The 19,333-nt window shown below is 32.5% G+C and overlaps 1 protein-coding gene across 1 annotated transcript in view; it reads left to right on the forward strand.

Moving 5' to 3' along the window:
* The window catches only part of LOC134681084 (uncharacterized), a 95,447-nt gene that overhangs the window by 1,882 nt on the left and 74,232 nt on the right, over positions 1-19,333 (forward strand). The window contains exon 2 of the mRNA XM_063540502.1: positions 16,447-17,179. Within this exon, the coding sequence (XP_063396572.1) occupies positions 16,531-17,179 (649 nt within the window). The 5' untranslated portion in view covers positions 16,447-16,530. The remainder of the gene's footprint in view (positions 1-16,446; positions 17,180-19,333) is intronic.

Here is a 19,333-nt window from a genome sequence, read left to right on the forward strand (position 1 = left end):
CCTTATGGTGTACTGGGGTACTTTAGAGTGTTAAAATATCCATATCTAAGGATATGAACGTAGATAACTTATTCTGGCCTGATGTAAAAGGGATTCAGTATATTAATTAATCACAAATGCAACACATTAAAGTCAAAAAATTCAACTTGATTTTTTTTTAATCAATATAACTATATAGAATATTAAGAATTAACAAATTTTCTATAACATTTTAATAAATATTTTTTGTTCATTAATAAAAATTTTAAATAAGTCTTTATCAATTGTTTTTGTACATCACTAATTTTCAAATAAGTATAATATAATAGGACTAGGTATTGACTATTCAGATTAAGTACAAATTTGTTTGTTTAACAATAATCACCCTTTTGATGTCTATAAGTCACTGTGTTTGACAGGAGTTTTGCATCAATTACTGATTTTCATGCCAGGGGTGTCATTTTTGCCAAAATTCTGTTTTTCAAATGTATCAATTGCTCCACAATTTGAAACTCATTCGCGCCTATTTCACCTGCATGACCTGTACACATATATGGGCGTTTTTCAATAAAAACGTACTTTCTTGTCCCAGCCACTTTAAAAAAAAAGTGTTTGATCTTTGCAAAAAAACATTTTGTGCAGTCAGAACATTGAATTAGATATAACATTTTTAAGTAAAGAAACAGTTTATTTTTTAGAGAGATTGATAAGATATTGATTCCTGAATGGTCCAAAACAACCAAAATGGCATGTCCCTAGACCGCCTGTTCAACATTCATACTCTCAAATATCGTAAAAAAAATGAAGAAATGAATATTAATTTTACATAATATAAGTTCTTTAATAATTCAAAAGTATGTTTAGGCCAAATAAAAAAGCATGTGTGTTTCCTGTTTCCCTACCTACCCTATATTTTAAGCTTAAAAATAGCCTACCCTAAAGTTTTTTTGGTCATTTTTCAATAAGCACTGTTAAAGTCAGGATTTCTCTCCCATAGACTCAATGTAAAAAAAAATGGTAAAATAAAAAAAAATCCCTACCTACCTACCCTATTTTTTTCAAAGATGAAACAGGAAACACACATATTATTTTATTTGGCCTTAGAGCCAACATATTTTAATAAACATGCAGCTTTTAACATCGGATTTTTTATTTTAGAAGGTGTGTCCCTAACACAATGTCCACAATGAAACAAAGTCATTAAAACTTGCTTATAAACAGTTTTATAAAATCAATGTAATTTTTTGTTTGCAAGAGAAATAAACATTAGGGTCTTACAAAAGAAGTGATGCTTTTATAACGGCAATTAAACTGTTGGTAAGAAAAATTGAGCACATCAAATGGACCAGAGTGATACCATATTTTTGTAAATGTCCACTACGAAACGGGTCAAATCTCCTTCAGTAACTGGTTTTAAAATTATGAAAAAAATATCAGTGTACAGCTTAATAACGCTTTGATGAATACAGTCAGTCTTGTTACTATTGCAATATTGGGGTTGTGAGAAAAAAATAAAACATGTGAATACGTCCCCTACGAAACGGTACCCTACGAAACAAGTTTGGGAGAAAAACGTTTCGTAGTGGACACTACCACTACCATGCAGTCTTTTTTTACTCTTTTTTCAATTATATTCGTGCAAAGCAAATAACAAAGGTAAGTTTCATGGAATTTTTATTATGTTTTTATTAACATAGAATAGGGTTGATGTCAACTACGAAACTTTTTGTCCACTACGAAACGGTTTTGTCAACTATGAAACGCATCAAAATGTCCACTACGTAACATGAGTTGTACCTTCATATGTGAAGTACTGTCTAATCTTTATCAATAAAAATGGTTCTCCAATCCAGAAAAAAATGAGATTTTTCTAGTATACAATGTAAACAAACTGGAATGTCTATAGGAAACATTTAAAATTGAAAAAAATATGTGTGTTTAGAAGCAGTTTCGTAGGGGACAAAAGTCCCCTATAAAACAGTACACAAATTATGAAGATAATATCATTTTAAAGAGTATTTAAGATTGCACTTTTTGTTTACAAACAGGTCTATAATAGAGGTATTCAAAATAACTCTTGAAAATAAAATTTAGACTAGTTGATTTTCCATTTTTTTTAGGTCTGAAAGGAACGCTTTTATTGAAAAACGCCCATATCTATCATACTTATTAATGATAAACATACATGTATTTATTCTTATTTTTGGCTAATAACATGTATAAAGTATCATTTATGAAATTATTGTTACAAATGTACACTAATGTCTATACTGAAGGAATGTATTCAAATCAACCGATGGACATTTATTATTAAAAGTGTTCAGTAATGAATTTAAGAAAAATCAATTTGATATTTAACCAATAACATGAATAATGGAGCAGAGGTATTCCAAAAGAATTACAATAAACTGTTAAATACATTCCATCCTTCTACACATGTGGTTTTTTTTTACAAAAAAGAGAAGCTACAAGCAGTAAGGGGTACTTTTTGTACAATTACAATTAATCTTTATTTACTTGATATCAATCAGTAAATAAAATATAGGTATTTAAGTTAATTATTATGTTTGAATAATCTCTCCTTAATTTTATCAAAAATTTACTTGCATTATAAGTAATTTTTTTTTTAAATCCAAAAAATATCTCAAGTTATGAGATGTAAAATCATGCCTTTAACAATTTTTCATGAAGGTAGAGAGGGGGGGAGGGGCTTGTAAATGAATGTTCTGAAGATAACAGACAAATGAGACTTTCATTGTCCATGAAATTTCACTTAAATTATTTGTAAAGACATCTGCAAAGGACAGACCATTCAAAATTCTGTTAGAGCATAGAAGTTCTAAGAATTCAAGAAAAGAAGATAGGATGATTTTTTTACTTGTTCACGTAAAAAAAATCTGAATGTCTAAGGGACATAACTAGGCCAATTTTATTTTTTTACCTATACAAGTAAATAAAATACACTTGTATAAGAAGCCTACAAATTTACTTATAAAAGTATATTAATATTTACTTCTTCAAGTAAATAAAAATTACTTGTACAAGTAGTACCCCTGACTGGCAAACCTGTAACTACATAATAAAATAGTTAATATGTCACCAAGGTTCCTCCAGAGCACTGTTAGATAAGGGGGAGCTAACTCGTTTGTGCTGGAACCAAGGGACAGGGGGTCAGTCTATCGCTAGACTTAATGTTCTGATAGGCATAGCTAAAACGCAAGGAAGGTTTTCATAATTTAATTACTGTAACAATTTAAACGAATGATGATAACAAATCAATTAGTAAACAATTCCAAATAATAATAATAATCTAAATCAAGTACAAAGTATCAAATCTAAATATTAATTCCAAAGTAAAACTATTTCTCCTTAAATGTAAAATCCAAAATAAATGCCAAAACTACTAAAACATAAAATGTAATTAATCTCAATTTCAAAATATAAAAGTCTCAAAATAAAAGTTTCTCAAAAGTATTTTCTAAAGTTAAATTTATGAGTCAGAGATAAATTTAGTCTCACACTACACAGTCAACTGGTAGACTGGTAGACAGTCTTATAGGGCCAGTATAATGACATGAGTAGTGTGAGGTTACGCTTCCGAAACACTGACTGCCTTTCCAAAATTTACAACGATATTTATACTAAAATCTAAAATAAATAAATATGTCTCGACATGTTAATAATACTCTCATTAGCAAAAATAAACTTTAATTGACAAAGGCTAATCCTGTAATGCTTTGATAAAATTCTTAACTTTCAAAATGACATGTGTTAATTACAATTAATATTTCAAAATAAAGTGCTTTGAGCAAACTGTGACATTTCGAGTACTAATGCCACAGCATAGGTAAAATCAACTAAACAAATTAATTAAAACTTTTACAAAAAACAAACATTAAATTTTCTTTCAAAAAATAAAACATATTTTTATCCAAAATAACACAAACACAAATTTAAGCCAAATAACACACCATGACATATTCCCCCCTACTCCAATATGTTTGTCCCCAAACATGATATACACATTCACATATTAACATCTTAAAAATACCTAAATACACTCTATACAAATTATATATATAACCTGGCGCCAGAAAAAAAATATATATACAATAAGTGTCAGCTAGCTAGCTTCTCTCAACCTTTATATTGTTGTGTAAATCTCCAAAAAGACAAGACACTTTAACCAAAATCAAAAGATGTAGTAATAAGAAATAGTATGCGTGCACTCACACTAAGTCCTAAAACTACCTACCCCGAGAGAAAAAAAAAAAATGTTTTAGAAAAACTAAATAGATTTACATGCTACTAAAATACTATTTTCAAGTCTCAAACATTGTCCTAACGAATCACGAATTGTTTAAAACAAATCACCATGGATTTATCTCATTTTGGAACTCTCTGGTTAACTCTTTTAAGAAAGTGTCAATGCACCCATTCGGCACTTCATCAAAAATCTGCCATTATGGAGGCATAATTGGGTTCATCCAACTTAACAAAAACTCCATTTTTCCACTATTGTCAACTCTTGCTTCATGTACTTTAAATCCTTGACCACAGCTACTAAATTTCTGTTTGAGTGTTCCTTGGTGTTTTTCCTGAAGATAGTTCAATTTCTCTTTCAGCAATCTCTCCTCAAATATTGTTGTAAAGTATTTGATAAAATTATGAGCATGGTTTCGAACAGATGTAATTGAATGCCACCTCTGAATAATTCCAGATTGAATAAGATAATAAGCCTTTTTATTTATTAAACGCACTGCTAGTAATTTTTCAGGTTGTGAATAATCCAAAGAAGGGTTGTTATTGGTTGAAAGCACATTTACAGATTCCTTTTGCGAATTGGTACTAGTTTCCTTATTTTCTTCATTTCCTGGTTTGTCAGATTTATTAAAGAATTTATGCTTGGTTTGATTTAGAGGTCTTTTTCTCTTTTTCCCGCTCATTGTTCTGTCCACATGAAATTGACGCACTATATTTGTTGGAATTTTACATGGAAAATGCCACTCGGTTTGTCCTGTTTTGAATTTTATTTTGTAATATAGTGTACCATTACCTCGATTTGAAGCCATTAGACGGTCGATGTTTTCTTCACTAAATGGAGTACAATTTCCACGTTTACAATCTTGACACGATGGTTTGGTGTTGCCAACAGGTGGATTGCATGGTTGGTTCTGGTTGTTGTTACCAATTCTCTGGTCTCTGTTCTGTTGTTGTCTACCATTGTTGTTATCATTTTGCTGTCCCCTGTTCTGTTGTTGTCTATCACTGTTGTCTCCATTTTGCTGTCCTCTGTTCTGTTGTTGTCTGTCATTGTTGTCCCCATTTTGCTGTCTTCGATTTTGTTGTTGTCTGTCATTGTTATCTTGTCGACCTATTTCGTCTGGATCTAACTCATCATCATCATTTTCATGTTCTGGAGGCGGATTAGTTGGTCTAGTGTTAGGGTCATAGTATGGCTTCAACCTATGCGCAGTTACTAGTGACTTCACTTCTTTGTTGTTAGCACAATTACGGATTCTGTATGTGTGGTTTGATCTATTCACAAGTGTTATATAATATGGACCTACCCATTTACGATGTAGTTTTGGAGCCTTTCCTACGGGAACTTTTGTACAATACAGCCAAACTCTTTGGGTAGGTCTTAACTCTGGTTCCTGTGCTGTCTTGTCGTATTGGCGTTTATTTCTCTCTTGGGCTACTTCAATGTTCTCTGACGCAATTTTCCTGGTTTTCTCTAAATTTTGTAGAATTCTTCCTAAGAATATCCTATGATCTTGGGCCAAATGTTCCTTAGGTATTAAAGAAGTGTCTATTGGTAGACACATCTCTCGTCCAAACAACAAGAAAAATGGTGAGAAATCAGTTGACTGAGTTGCTGGTGTGGCTCGGTATGCCATCATGATTCCTGGTAATAGATGAACCCAGTCATCTTGCTGATCCTTAGCATAACTGCGTATAGATTGGAGAATAACGGAGTTCATTCTTTCAACAGATCCATTGGTTTGCGGATGATAGGAGCTCGTCAAGTGCCTTGTAATCTGAAACATTTCAGATAATGCTTTAACAAGGTTCGAGGTAAAGTTCCTGCCGCGATCTGATATGAGAATTCTAGGTGCTCCGTATCGTGAGATAATCTCCCTGTACAGTATTCCTGCTACCTCACCAGCTTCTTGTGTTTTTAAAGGGAATATCTCACTCCACTTAGAATAGCTGTCCACCACTAAAAGTACATGCTTGTATTTGTCTGGAGTTGTAGGTAGACCACTAAGTATGTCCATATGCCATCTACTAAATATGTCATCACTTATTTGTGGTTTAAGAGGTGGTCGTTTAGCACCATAATTCCTTTTCGATTGTTGACACACTTCACATGTTTTAACGTATTGTTTAATATCCTCATACATTGAAGGCCAAAAGTATTTATTACGAAGTGATGAGTATGTTCTGTCGAAACCTTGATGACCACCGCCTAGAATACAGTCATGGTAAGACCTTAAAAGGTCGTCACGTAAAATTCTAGGAACAGCTATCTGTTTCACTAAACGCTCATGTCTCGGTACTTGTTTACACCTCTTTGAATAAAAATGTTTTAAAATTCCATCCTCTATTTCAAAATTGTATGATTCCGCTACTATTGTTCTCGCTAAAATTGCATCATCTGGTAATTCTCTATTAAACTTGTAATTGTAAATTTCGGAAAAGTCTCGACACTCTTTTTGATGTTTGGATAAATTCTTGAGTTCAGGTTCTTGAATTTCAGATTCTTGTATGTTTGCGATTACATTTTCCTCACTTTCTCCTTTATAAAAAAATACAGTTTCAGTATACTCCTTTTCATTAATATTGTACAAATGTTCTGCCAAATCGCTTGAGTCTTGTGCTGTTGAATTTGTGTACTGTTGCCTGGATAGACAATCGGCAGTATTCTTAGAGCCTTCACGGTGTATAATCTTGAAGTTGTATCCCTGAAGTAGCAAACTCCATCTTCCTAGACGACCTTGACAGTCTTTGATTTTCTGTAGATACTTAACAGATACATTGTCGGTATACACAGTGAATTCTTGATTTGCCAAATAATGTTTGAAGTGCTGTATTCCATCCACTAGAGCTAGTGCTTCCTTTTCTGTAATATGCCATCTAAGTTCAGAACCACGAAGAGATCTTCCACCATAAGCAATGGAATGTTCCACTCCATTCTGAATCTGACTTAACACATATCCCATCATTTTTTGCCCATTGAATATTCAGATGCATCTGTGGATAATATGAATGGTTTATCAAATTCTGGAAACACTAGAATAGGTGCGGAAATAAGTGCATTTTTCAGAGTATCAAATGCCCTCTGACATTTCAATGTCCAGTTAAATTTCATATTTTTCTTTAAAAGTGATGTTAACGGTGTGGCAATACACGCATAGTCCTTCACAAATTTTCTGTAATAGTTCGCCATTCCTAAAAAACTTTTCACTTGTTTCGCATTCTTAGGAGTTTGAAAATTGTTCACTTTTTCTGTATTTTCTGGGTTTACTTTAATTCCATTTTTTGAAATAATATGTCCTAAATATTTTACTTCTTTCTTTGCAAATTTACATTTTGACGGATGTAATTTTAAGTTAGCACTGCGTAAATTTGTAAACACTAAATTTAAATGTTGTAAATGTTCCTCAAAGTTCTTGGAAAAAATTAAAACGTCATCTATGTATACTAAGGCAATCTTGAAATTTAGATTTTTCAGTACTTTAGTCATTAAACACTGGAATGTCATTGGTGAATTCATCATACCAAATGCTAGTCTGTTGAATTCATAAACTCCCTTGTGTGTGATGAATGCACTCTTGTATTTTGTGGCAGGGTCTAACGGTACCTGCCAGAATCCTGAACGAAGGTCGATAGTTGAATATAGCTCAGGTTTGGCATCAGCTAATGTATCCAAAATGTCAGACATGTGTGGAATTCCAAACGAAAGTGGCTCTGTTATCTTGTTGAGCACTCGGAAGTCCACACAAAAACGAAATTCCCCATTTTGCTTCTTCACTAACACTACAGGGCTGTGGAATGGTGATGTAGATTCTTCGATGATACCATGTCTCTCCATCTCATCTAGTTGTCGCTCGATTTCTGCACGCATCTGTGGTGATTGACGATAAGGTGCTAAACTAACCACCTTATCGCCCTTTGTATGAATGGTATGATAGTGCATTTCAGTTTTACCAAGTTCCGATAAATCCTTGGCAAATATGTCTCTGTTCCGGCTTAAAAATTTATAAAGTTTTTGTTGTTGCTCCAAATTCAAATCTGTATCCTCTAAATTAATCCCTAAGTCTGCTAATACATTTTTACAGTTATTTTTTGAATATTTCTCACTTTCCAAAACACTGCATAAAAATCCGTCACCTTGTTCTTTGAAAGCATGAATATTTCTAAAGTTAAGTAGCTGCGCAACAGCAATTTGTAATTTCGAGTCCAAATAAATAGTTTGATTTGTTGGATTTAAAAGTCTGTAAATTCCCATGTTGTTATTATCAATATTACAAACTGTTTTTCCACCAGCTATAGAAAAGTGTGACTGAAGTTTATGGCATGGTTCTAAAATTACTGTACTTCCTATTTGAAATTTTGGAATTTTAACCGGTATAATTGTTTCTGATTGAGGTTCTAAAATCACTGAATTCACGGTTTCTGCCAAAGCTGTAACTGCACTATTGTCTTGAAAGGTTGCTATGGTAACATGAGCAACACTATCTTGATGTTCCATGTTCATTGCTGAATTCTTCCGAGTTGGTATTGTTAAAGTCATATTTTCAAAGTCGGTTTTCACTTTATTGTTTCTCAAAAAATCTAATCCTAATATAGCTTTTGCATGTAGTGTTTCAAATATACGGAATTTCTGGTAAATTTTGTATTGTCCAAAAGATAGCTGTAGTACTATTTCACCAATTATCGCATGCACTTCTCCACAGACACCTATTGCACTATTTATCGTTGATTTCTGTATCGCTGTAGTAGTGTTTAGACGGTACAGCTGATGTTGACTGATACAGCTAAAAGATGCTCCACTGTCAACTAAACATCTCACTTGGTGGTCTTCTAGTCCAATTTCGACAAAGTTCCTCTCCATGGTTGTAGTAAACTGGAAACTTGCTGTTCCTGGTATTACACTGGATAGCCTGGCACATCTGTCTTTTTGGCAGCACCATCCTTTTGAAATCCTTTTTCTACCCATGATGATATTTCTATTCCAATTACCAAACTGAAACTTAAAGTATTTTTGTCAGTATATTGTTTATGTTCGATTCTCTCTACCTTAAGTTATAACTTTATTAATTATGCAAATGAAATCTCTCCTGAACTACATGTTAAATTCTCTCTACTATGAGTTAAATTTCCAGATCGTATAAAATTATTTGCACAAGTACAGTTTCTCCTGAACTGAATTTTATCTCCTGTAAAGATTTTGCACAAATAAATATTTATCTAAAGTTAACAGATTCACACCAAGAATCAACATACATCTATACTTTCCACTTAAAAGTTATTAAAGTGTATTATAATAGGCAAGATGTACTTATCTTTTAGTTATGTGTTGTTTAATCTGCAACTTGTCTCTCCTGCTACTGGTTCTCTCTTCCTCTCATTGTCCCTCCTACTGTTATCTCAATTTTGAAATTTTAAGTTTTAAATAATTTTGAATTAATTTTGTCAACCTACATTCTAGCTATGCAGTTTCAGAATCTCTTTTGTATCATGCCTCGGGTCAACTCCGCCATATCTGTCACCAAGGTTCCTCCAGAGCACTGTTAGATAAGGGGGAGCTAACTCGTTTGTGCTGGAACCAAGGGACAGGGGGTCAGTCTATCGCTAGACTTAATGTTCTGATAGGCATAGCTAAAACGCAAGGAAGGTTTTCATAATTTAATTACTGTAACAATTTAAACGAATGATGATAACAAATCAATAAGTAAACAATTCCAAATAATAATAATAATCTAAATCAAGTACAAAGTATCAAATCTAAATATTAATTCCAAAGTAAAACTATTTCTCCTTAAATGTAAAATCCAAAATAAATGCCAAAACTACTAAAACATAAAATGTAATTAATCTCAATTTCAAAATATAAAAGTCTCAAAATAAAAGTTTCTCAAAAGTATTTTCTAAAGTTAAATTTATGAGTCAGAGATAAATTTAGTCTCACACTACACAGTCAACTGGTAGACTGGTAGACAGTCTTATAGGGCCAGTATAATGACATGAGTAGTGTGAGGTTACGCTTCCGAAACACTGACTGCCTTTCCAAAATTTACAACGATATTTATACTAAAATCTAAAATAAATAAATATGTCTCGACATGTTAATAATACTCTCATTAGCAAAAATAAACTTTAATTGACAAAGGCTAATCCTGTAATGTTTTGATAAAATTCTTAACTTTCAAAATGACATGTGTTAATTACAATTAATATTTCAAAATAAAGTGCTTTGAGCAAACTGTGACATTTCGAGTACTAATGCCACAGCATAGGTAAAATCAACTAAACAAATTAATTAAAACTTTTACAAAAAACAAACATTAAATTTTCTTTCAAAAAATAAAACATATTTTTATCCAAAATAACACAAACACAAATTTAAGCCAAATAACACACCATGACAAATACAGTACCCAACAATGCCCAAAGGAGTCCGAACATGTGACAAATTCCAAAACCTCATCTTAAGTAAATCCTTAAGTTTCAGTATAAAAACAATATTATGTTAAAGTTCAATGTCACAATATGATTGTTTTGTATTTAGCACAAAACTGCCCTTACTCAGGGGAAGGGCTTGGTAAAACCTCACTCTTCCCCAGTTTCTCAGCCTCATACAAAAAAGTGTTTTCCTGACATTGACCTAATATTGTGTATTTACTCTTGTTAATGAAACTTAAATAAAATTGAATAGGTTAAATAAATGTTTTTTGAAATAGAAAATAATATAATGTGGAGCCAATAATCCATCTGTGTCTTATACCCTTTGGTGCATGCTCTGGCCTTGCGGTAATAAAACTTTTAAGTTGTTTTTTTGTATTCATACTCGAAAATCAACCAATCAAAATGCTGGATTTCATGTTTCGAGCATGGTTTTTGTGCTCCAAGCACTGAGCAAAGTTTTATGACTTCAACCCCTGATTTGATATATATGTACATGATATACTGCCTGCGAAATTTAAAAAACTATTTGTTTCAACACTTGCCCCATTGTCATGATTGTACCATGATTTTGCGTGCATCTTCTTGTCTTAAATTTTTTTAATCAATCCACATTAAACATGTTAAACAGAGACTATTCAAATATTTGCAATCAACACTTAATTGTTTAACTACTAAAATATGAAAAAGACTTGTGAATATATCTGAAACTTGAACATAATTATATAATATACTGGCTTAAAGATTTTATAAACCCTGCAGGAATTGGTATATATATAGAGAGAATATCATATGGCTTTTTCAATATCGCATCCTTATCAACCCGAGACACCAATATAATCCCAAGAGGTCTGCTCGAGGGATTATATTGGTTGAAGTTTGATACGGTGTGTGATATTGAAAAAGCCATATCATATACACTTTATTATATATACATAGATACCTCAAGTAGATGTTTTTTTATGTGACATGACGTCATACAGATAAGGAGGTTTGAAATGACGTCATACAGATTATAGGTTTGACATGATGTCATACAGATTAGGGAGCTACCATTTGATTTTTATGGGGGGGCTAGGATGAAAAATTTTGTCCTGCATTTTTTTTAGCTGTAATCTCTGTCCTGCCTTTTTATTTTTCACTCTGTTCGGTCCTGCCTTTTTTTTTTTTAGTTTATCCTGACTTTTTTTTTTGCAAGTGTCTCATCCTGCCTTTTTTTTTTACTCAAAACTCCTGTCCTGACTATTTTTTTTCAAATTTCATCCTAGCCCCCCCCATAAAAATCAAATGGTAGCTCCCTTAGGGATTTGAAAACCTTTGCAACAGTGACTGCAATCGATGACGTGACGTCATACAGATTAAAGGTGTGATAAAGCTTTTGTAACCGTGCTGATATCGATATCATCACGGGTGGCTGATACAGCAAGCTTGCCAATGATTGTATTACACATACAATTTATCTTTATTTACTACTAAGTATATAATAAATGTGTATACGTTAAAAGACTAAAGCATTTATACCTGATGGAGTTATTTGACCTTAAATTAATAATTACACAAAACTTCTATGACAAACATCTAGAATTCAGACAGACAAGACATTTGGTCTGGTGGAGAGTATCTTTGGCAATCATACCACATCCTATTTTTATACAGTTATTTAATGTGGTATGAACATATAGATAAATGGTCATGAATATTTAAATTTACAGACACTGAGAAAAAGTATTTTCCAATCACTACTCAAAAGCCTGTGCTAAAATCCAGTAGTTATAATTTGCATGTTGATAATTTTGCAATAGATTTAGCTCAAACATCGCAAATCCAACCTGCATTCTTACAGGGTTTCTCAGGTGACCTTGCAACCTAACCTCAGTGAAAAGGACCTGTGAGTGACTTTTAACATGTTTAATAAACTGCTTTGCTCAGCGCAGCTAGATATATACAAGGGGCAAACATTTTGTTTATTCTACCCACCTCTTTTACCCCCCAAAAATAACATAAGAATTAAGTTTCTTTTTTATACACCTGGAAAAAATTTACAGTCGTATATTGGTATGATGTCGGTTTCGTTGTCGGTGTCGTCCATAGACAGTTGGTTTCCAGACAATAACTATAAGTATAAGTAAATAGAAATCTATGAAATTTAAACACAAAGTTTATCACCACAAAATGAAGGTTGAGATTGATTTTGGGGGTTATAGTTCCATCAGTTTCGGAATAATGGTCCAAAAAGGGGGAAAAACAAAGGGATGGTAAAAATTAGCCTTGGGGGATTATGGCCCCGTTTTGTAATTATGGGCAAAAATGGGAAAAAACAAGGGTGATCTGATTAATGGACAATTAGTTAAATGGCTAAGTATTCAGTAAAGTGCTGTTTCAATGGGTGTCCCAGAAAAATGTATTTTTTTCATATTTTAAATTATTTTGAGTTTAAATGCAGGTAGCTAATCAATCCACTGTATAATGAAGAGATAATATAAACAGTCTCATATGAAAAGTTTATTGTTGAATAAAGTATTTTATAAATGAAGTGTTGAATTCCCTCGCAGCTTTGTGCATGCTTATTTTGTGACATGGTCGAATGACCCAAAATCAAAATTGTTTTATAATTAAACCTTTTTTTATGAATGGCAACTAGGTAAAAAGGATTTTCAGGTAATACAATAGGGTTGGCAAGGTTTAGGACACTAAAACATGAAAAATCTTTGAAAATTAAGGATTAAAAACAATTTTAAATGGTCACGTTGTCGGACTAACATTTTCTGTCTTCTTCCTAAGAGAAAATAAAATATAAGTTATGTAACAATAGAGGGCAATTAAATGCACAAAATATCTTGAGGCTTCAGCTTATTAACTAAAATGTGATATTTCATCATGAAGATCATGAAGATACAGCAGAAACTTTTATTTTTTTCAGGAATTGTCATTAAAGTTTACTCTTGAAAAATCTGTCCAACCGTAACAGGCGAAAATTTCAATTTTCAATTGCAAGTTGCCAACTCGGTTTAATTTTTTTTTAATGTTTATGACAACATATTTTAAGACAATCGCATTGCGCATTTGGTATTGCTGTCAACTGTTCCTTTTTATTCGAGGTCAACGACATCGAAGGGGTGAACGGTCTTTCTGTCCAACCAAGAGATGGAAGTTACATCCGAATAAATGTTACGTCCAACATCCAAGATACTCTCTAAAATGGCTTCCACAAGTCACAGAATCATTTTCGCTTCTACTTAACCTTCAATACTACCGTATATATGAAAAATAAAGAAGTTTTAAACTGTTGACAGTCTAAATTCGACATAATTTTGAAAATTAGGACGTAACAAGAGTCCATTAATTTTCTGTTGGACGAACCTTAGGACAAAATCTTCTAATGTCGGACGTAACAGCTTTTTAAAAGTAAAAAGAAACTTGTTAACAACTAGCAAGTCCACATAAATTTAAAAATAGTTCTCAGACCCTTCCTCGTCTCTTCTGAAGAGGTGCCCATTTTTAAATTGCCATTAGGATCAGTAAAATAATGAATTCTGTCCTATGTTTGTCCGACAGGGAATATAATCTGTCCTATGTTGTCCTACAATAAATGAATTCTGTATATATTATATGCTGTTCATCCAACGGTTTTTTATGGTTTCATTTTATCCATTTATTTAATAATGAACCATTTTACCTCTTGCTGAGGAACACCAGCTGTAGATATTAGTATAAACAGCAAAGTTTTGATTTTGTTTTTGACTTTGAATAATGCAAATGGAACAAATTCTCATCCAAAAATGTCCCCGTTTGTCCGACATATTTTAAGATTTTTCAAACTTATAAGTTACTTTTTGAAACATTTAACAAAATGATATACTTTAATTGAAGATCTTATGAACTGTCAGAGATAAATTAATATATTTATTTACAAAGCCTTCATATAAAAGGAAAATATTCATTTTTCAATGTCCTGTTACGTCCAACATAACCTCTGTCCAACATGCTATTTAGGTCTAGTTTTATGTTTTCTGACTAAATAACTATCTTTTTACATGTAAAACCCTAAACTAGAATCATTCGATCTCCTTTCAGAAAATCATGTTATTATGATCATGATGATTGAAACAGCTACTTTTAAAATCATACATTTTGTCACACACTGTCAGCACTATACTGAATACTTAGCCAAATACAAATTATACATTTGTAATTTTTAAGCAGTGTAATGGAGATAATTCAAACACAACATTTTGAATTACCTCCCTTCCACTGCATTTAAATTATGTATACAGAAATGTTGTATTGTCTTGGTTGTGATAAGCTTTCAATTTATTTTTAAAGTTACTATTTTTAAAATGTTGATAAATGGCAATTCAATTTTAGTTATGATTATGTATATATTTAAGAAAAAAAGGGGGGATTGAATTACAATCAGACTTGTATCAAGTGCAAATATTGTGTCCATTTATGCCCCAACTGTTCAGGATTGGACCTCTGCGGTCGTATCCAGCTGTTCTCTGAGCAGCAATTTTTAAAACGTGGTACAATTTATGAGACATCAATACACTCATACACAACTTTTTGTCTGAAAACTTTGAAAAAAATGGTGCTTCACTGGTGCAAACGGAGGTGTATCTGGTAGGTTACTTAAAGCTCTTGGTAGATGGGCTTCTGATGAGAAGAAACCAAATGACACAGAATTTAACAATTATTGGTCACCCTAAGGCGTTTAACAATGAGCAAAGCTCATATGATACCACATAGTCAGCTTTAAAAGGCCCTGAAATGACAATGTAAAACAATTCAGACAAGAAAATTAACAGGCTACATCTACAAAAAATTAATGGAAAACAAATATGTAACACATAAACAAATGACAACCACTGATTTACAGGCTATTAACTTGGGACAGGCATGACAGGCTCATACATACAGAATGTGGTGTGATAATTAAGTGTCATTTGTTTCCAGTAATTCTTTTAACTACAAGTCGTTGGCTGGATCTTTAAAATTGTATCAGGTTTCTTGATTATTTATGACTTCTTATGATTAAGTTGGTGATGATAAAACATACAAGATGTAACTGATATAAATTACTTGCATACGTTAATTTATAGGAATTTTATTTTCTTGTAAGGTTTTAATTAACAGGTTTGAATTATCTCCCCTTATGCCTCCTTGAAAATTTATACAAGTAATTTTTTTAGAACCTTTGAAATTCTCAATTTTCAAGAGGTCAAATTATGCCACACGTATACATATTTAATGGTTCACTTGCAATTTTTTTTTTAATTAGAGATTTAAGCATGTTAAGTATTTGGCAATGAGTGTTAAAATAATAGAGCCCCTCAAAATGCTCCCTAGCAAACCTGCAAACTGTCACTATTTGCTGGGAATTTCCCTCTAACATGGAGGCTCCCAAATTAAAATTTTGAAAGAGCAATTTTATCCACAATTTTAAACAAAAGAATATATAAACAATTCCCCCAAGTTTCATGCAAATTGGTTAAAACATTTTTGAGTTAATGTCCGACATGTTGACAGACAGATGGACTTAATTAAGTCTGAAAATAAAAACACATTTTTATGATGCATTTTTTTACTTCTGTATAAAAAATGATAACAAAATACCACTTGCTTATGTCTAAGCTTTGACTGATTGCCACTCTTTAATCATGTAATATAAAATGGCTATACTATCAATGTCATATGGTACATTTACACTTTTTGAATTATTTGATATGATTTTGATATAATTTCAAAAGATTTTTTAAAATTGTATTTTACTTGTAGACAATGGTCAATGATGGTAGACATGAAAGATGTAAAAATGGACAAAAATGCACCTAACAGATCAAAATTTGTAATTCATCAGTAATGGCAAGTTCATCTTCCTCAGCAGTGCCTGGGTCATGTCTGACAAATTATGCAAGAATAGGCCATGCAGCACAACAGCTGTTTCCAGATATTCTCCAGGAACTGATCACAATTAAAGAACCTCCTCATAGGTTATCGGCCGATGTCAACACAAACAAGTACCTGGCAAAAATCTTGAATCCCACTGAATTGTTATTGATAAACGATGTTGTGACAAAGGGGTATGCAAACTTCGACATACCATTTATTTACAAATTAATAAGAAATTTAAATCTGGTACCACCACCTACACTAGGATGGAACCAGTCTACTGCTCCTTGTCCAACAGAGGTCACACCAGGAGATGACATTGATAGAATTAGAAGATTAAGAAATGAAAGTCTTCACAGAGGTAATGCACAAGTCACAGATACAGAATTATCTCACATCTTTACACAGTTTAAGGAGATTGCTGGCAGACTAGAGACCTACATGGGAAAACAAACTGGAGAGTTTGTAGACAAGTTTATTGATTTGGAAACGTGCTGTATGGATGAGGATACACGTACCATGTATATAGAGAGGCTTGATAGGTTAAGGGAAAGTGATGAAGATTGTAAAAAAAGATTGAGTGCACTTGAAGAAGATGTTGACGCATTGAAAGAGAAAAGTAAGTAAATTTCAAAAGATATTAAAAATTAAATTCTGCTGTTTCGTTTATCATGGTTATTATGCAAAAAGTGATTTAGGGATATATACCATGCAATTACCGTGCCTTGGAAGGTCGCTTCGCCTCCATGTGTTTTCTGCCTAATAACTTTTACTAATGAACAATTTAACCATTCCTTTTCTAATTTTAATATCAAGTTTGATATTGAACATGTTGAGTAACGAATACCAAAATAATACTCGAATAATCGGTCTCAGGACTGTTAGAATGTTGTTGCTTTCTTTTAAAGCTTAAACAAAAAAGGAATTTATTGAAAGCGCCTCCAGGGAAATTAAATATTAATTAAAATTAATTATAATTAAAATACAATTGAATATTTCCGCTTAGCTGTCATTTAAAATTCTCCCAAACAGAGGTACAATGTACATGTAGGCCATGAACAAGACCACTTTTGCAAATCTTACACTTTAAGCTATTAATCTTTGTCATCCCCACCTCTATACCGTCAGCAGGAAGTTACCAATAAACATGATAAAGTGAAAGTGAATTAACCTCATCCAAGAAACAGTTGTCAAGATACTACTTTTAGATCAGACAAATTTAATGCACCGTAATCGACCCTCCGAAAATTGTTAAAGTCATCAGTAAGTTCAAACATCACCCCTTTGTTAATTAAGGTCTTTCCCCTACGTGAGGAAAGACCTTATTGTTTTTCTAATGTTTTTTCTTTTTTTTCTTTTTTTTCTTCCAACATTTTTTTGGCATGGCCTCCCTATGTTTTTTTTTAAGTTATCAAGACCAAACATGGACCATCGATAAACCTCATCATGAGGTATAACCAGATGACCCTGTTAAGGATTTCATCATCCCCTTTATAAGTTATCTCCCTTTTATTAGTTTTTTTTCAACATGGCCCCCTCTCGTTGTTTTTCAAGATATCATTACCTTATTTGGACAATAGGTAGATCTCATCATAATGTATTACCATATGAGGTTGAATAGGATTGCATCGTCCCCTATGAGAGTTATATCCCCTTGAAGCAATTTCTTTCCTTTGCATTTTTCTCAAAAAGTATTAGAGATAGAATTGATTTGAAAACGGCAACATGTACAGGAACAGATGGCAATGTTAATGAACATATACAATCATTTTGTTATTAACCCTTTTAAGGAGTTATTACCCTTGAAAAACCTCTTTTTCAGCCCAAGTGGAAGGGTGGGGTCATTTAGTGGAAAAATTCAAATTTCTCAGATGGTAAGGTTGTCGCATATCAAATGAAAGAACATCAAGCGTACATTTCAAATTTCAAATTGACGTCCCCCAAAAATTGGTTGAATGGGGTCATTGAGTGCAAAAAATAAATTTTCTTTTAAGATAGGGTTGTTGTATATCAAATGAAAGGTTATGATGTGTACATTTGAAATATCATATTCCCAACCTCCAAAAATTGGTTGGATGGGGTTATTAAGTGCAAAAATCAAACTTTCTAGAACATGGCGTTCTCGCATATCAAATGAAAGCTCATCTACCCTGTGTTACATATATCATACTTCCGATCTCAAAAATGTAGGTGGATTGTAAAAAGCGAAAAAGTTTCAGAAGATATGCTTGTCGTATATCAAACGAAAGGTCGTACAAAGTACATTACAAAAACATCACTTTTACAGGAAAGACCTTTCAATTGTTTTACAAACAATTGAGATACTAGTTATTAAATGTGTTTTTTACGGTTCCTTAATACAGTTGTTTGAGTAATACTTTTTCTATAGATATCACTTAATTACTAGATTAGATTATTGTCAGTTTGCATAATTAGTACATGTATTAAATGAGCTTTTAATTATGATTTATATGGTATACAATTCATTGGACTATTATCTAGTCCATTGTTATAATGTTGAGGGTTTTACGTTTATAAGACAACGACCCACAATACATAAATTGGTTGTGGTTTCATTTTGTAAATGTTTTACTGAGCGAGTACTCGAGTATCGGTTGGTAAATCAAACAAGTACTCGATTAGTAAATCTTCACTGAGTTGACTTCCTTAAGTTATAAGTAGAGCAATTTTTGTTGAGCCTGCAACTTTTGTTGCAGAAAGCTCGACATAGGGATAGTGATCCGGCTACGGCGGCGGCGTTAGCTCACTTCTT

Source organism: Mytilus trossulus, chromosome 8 (assembly GCF_036588685.1).
Source record: "Mytilus trossulus isolate FHL-02 chromosome 8, PNRI_Mtr1.1.1.hap1, whole genome shotgun sequence".
Lineage (NCBI taxonomy): Eukaryota > Metazoa > Mollusca > Bivalvia > Mytilida > Mytilidae > Mytilus > Mytilus trossulus.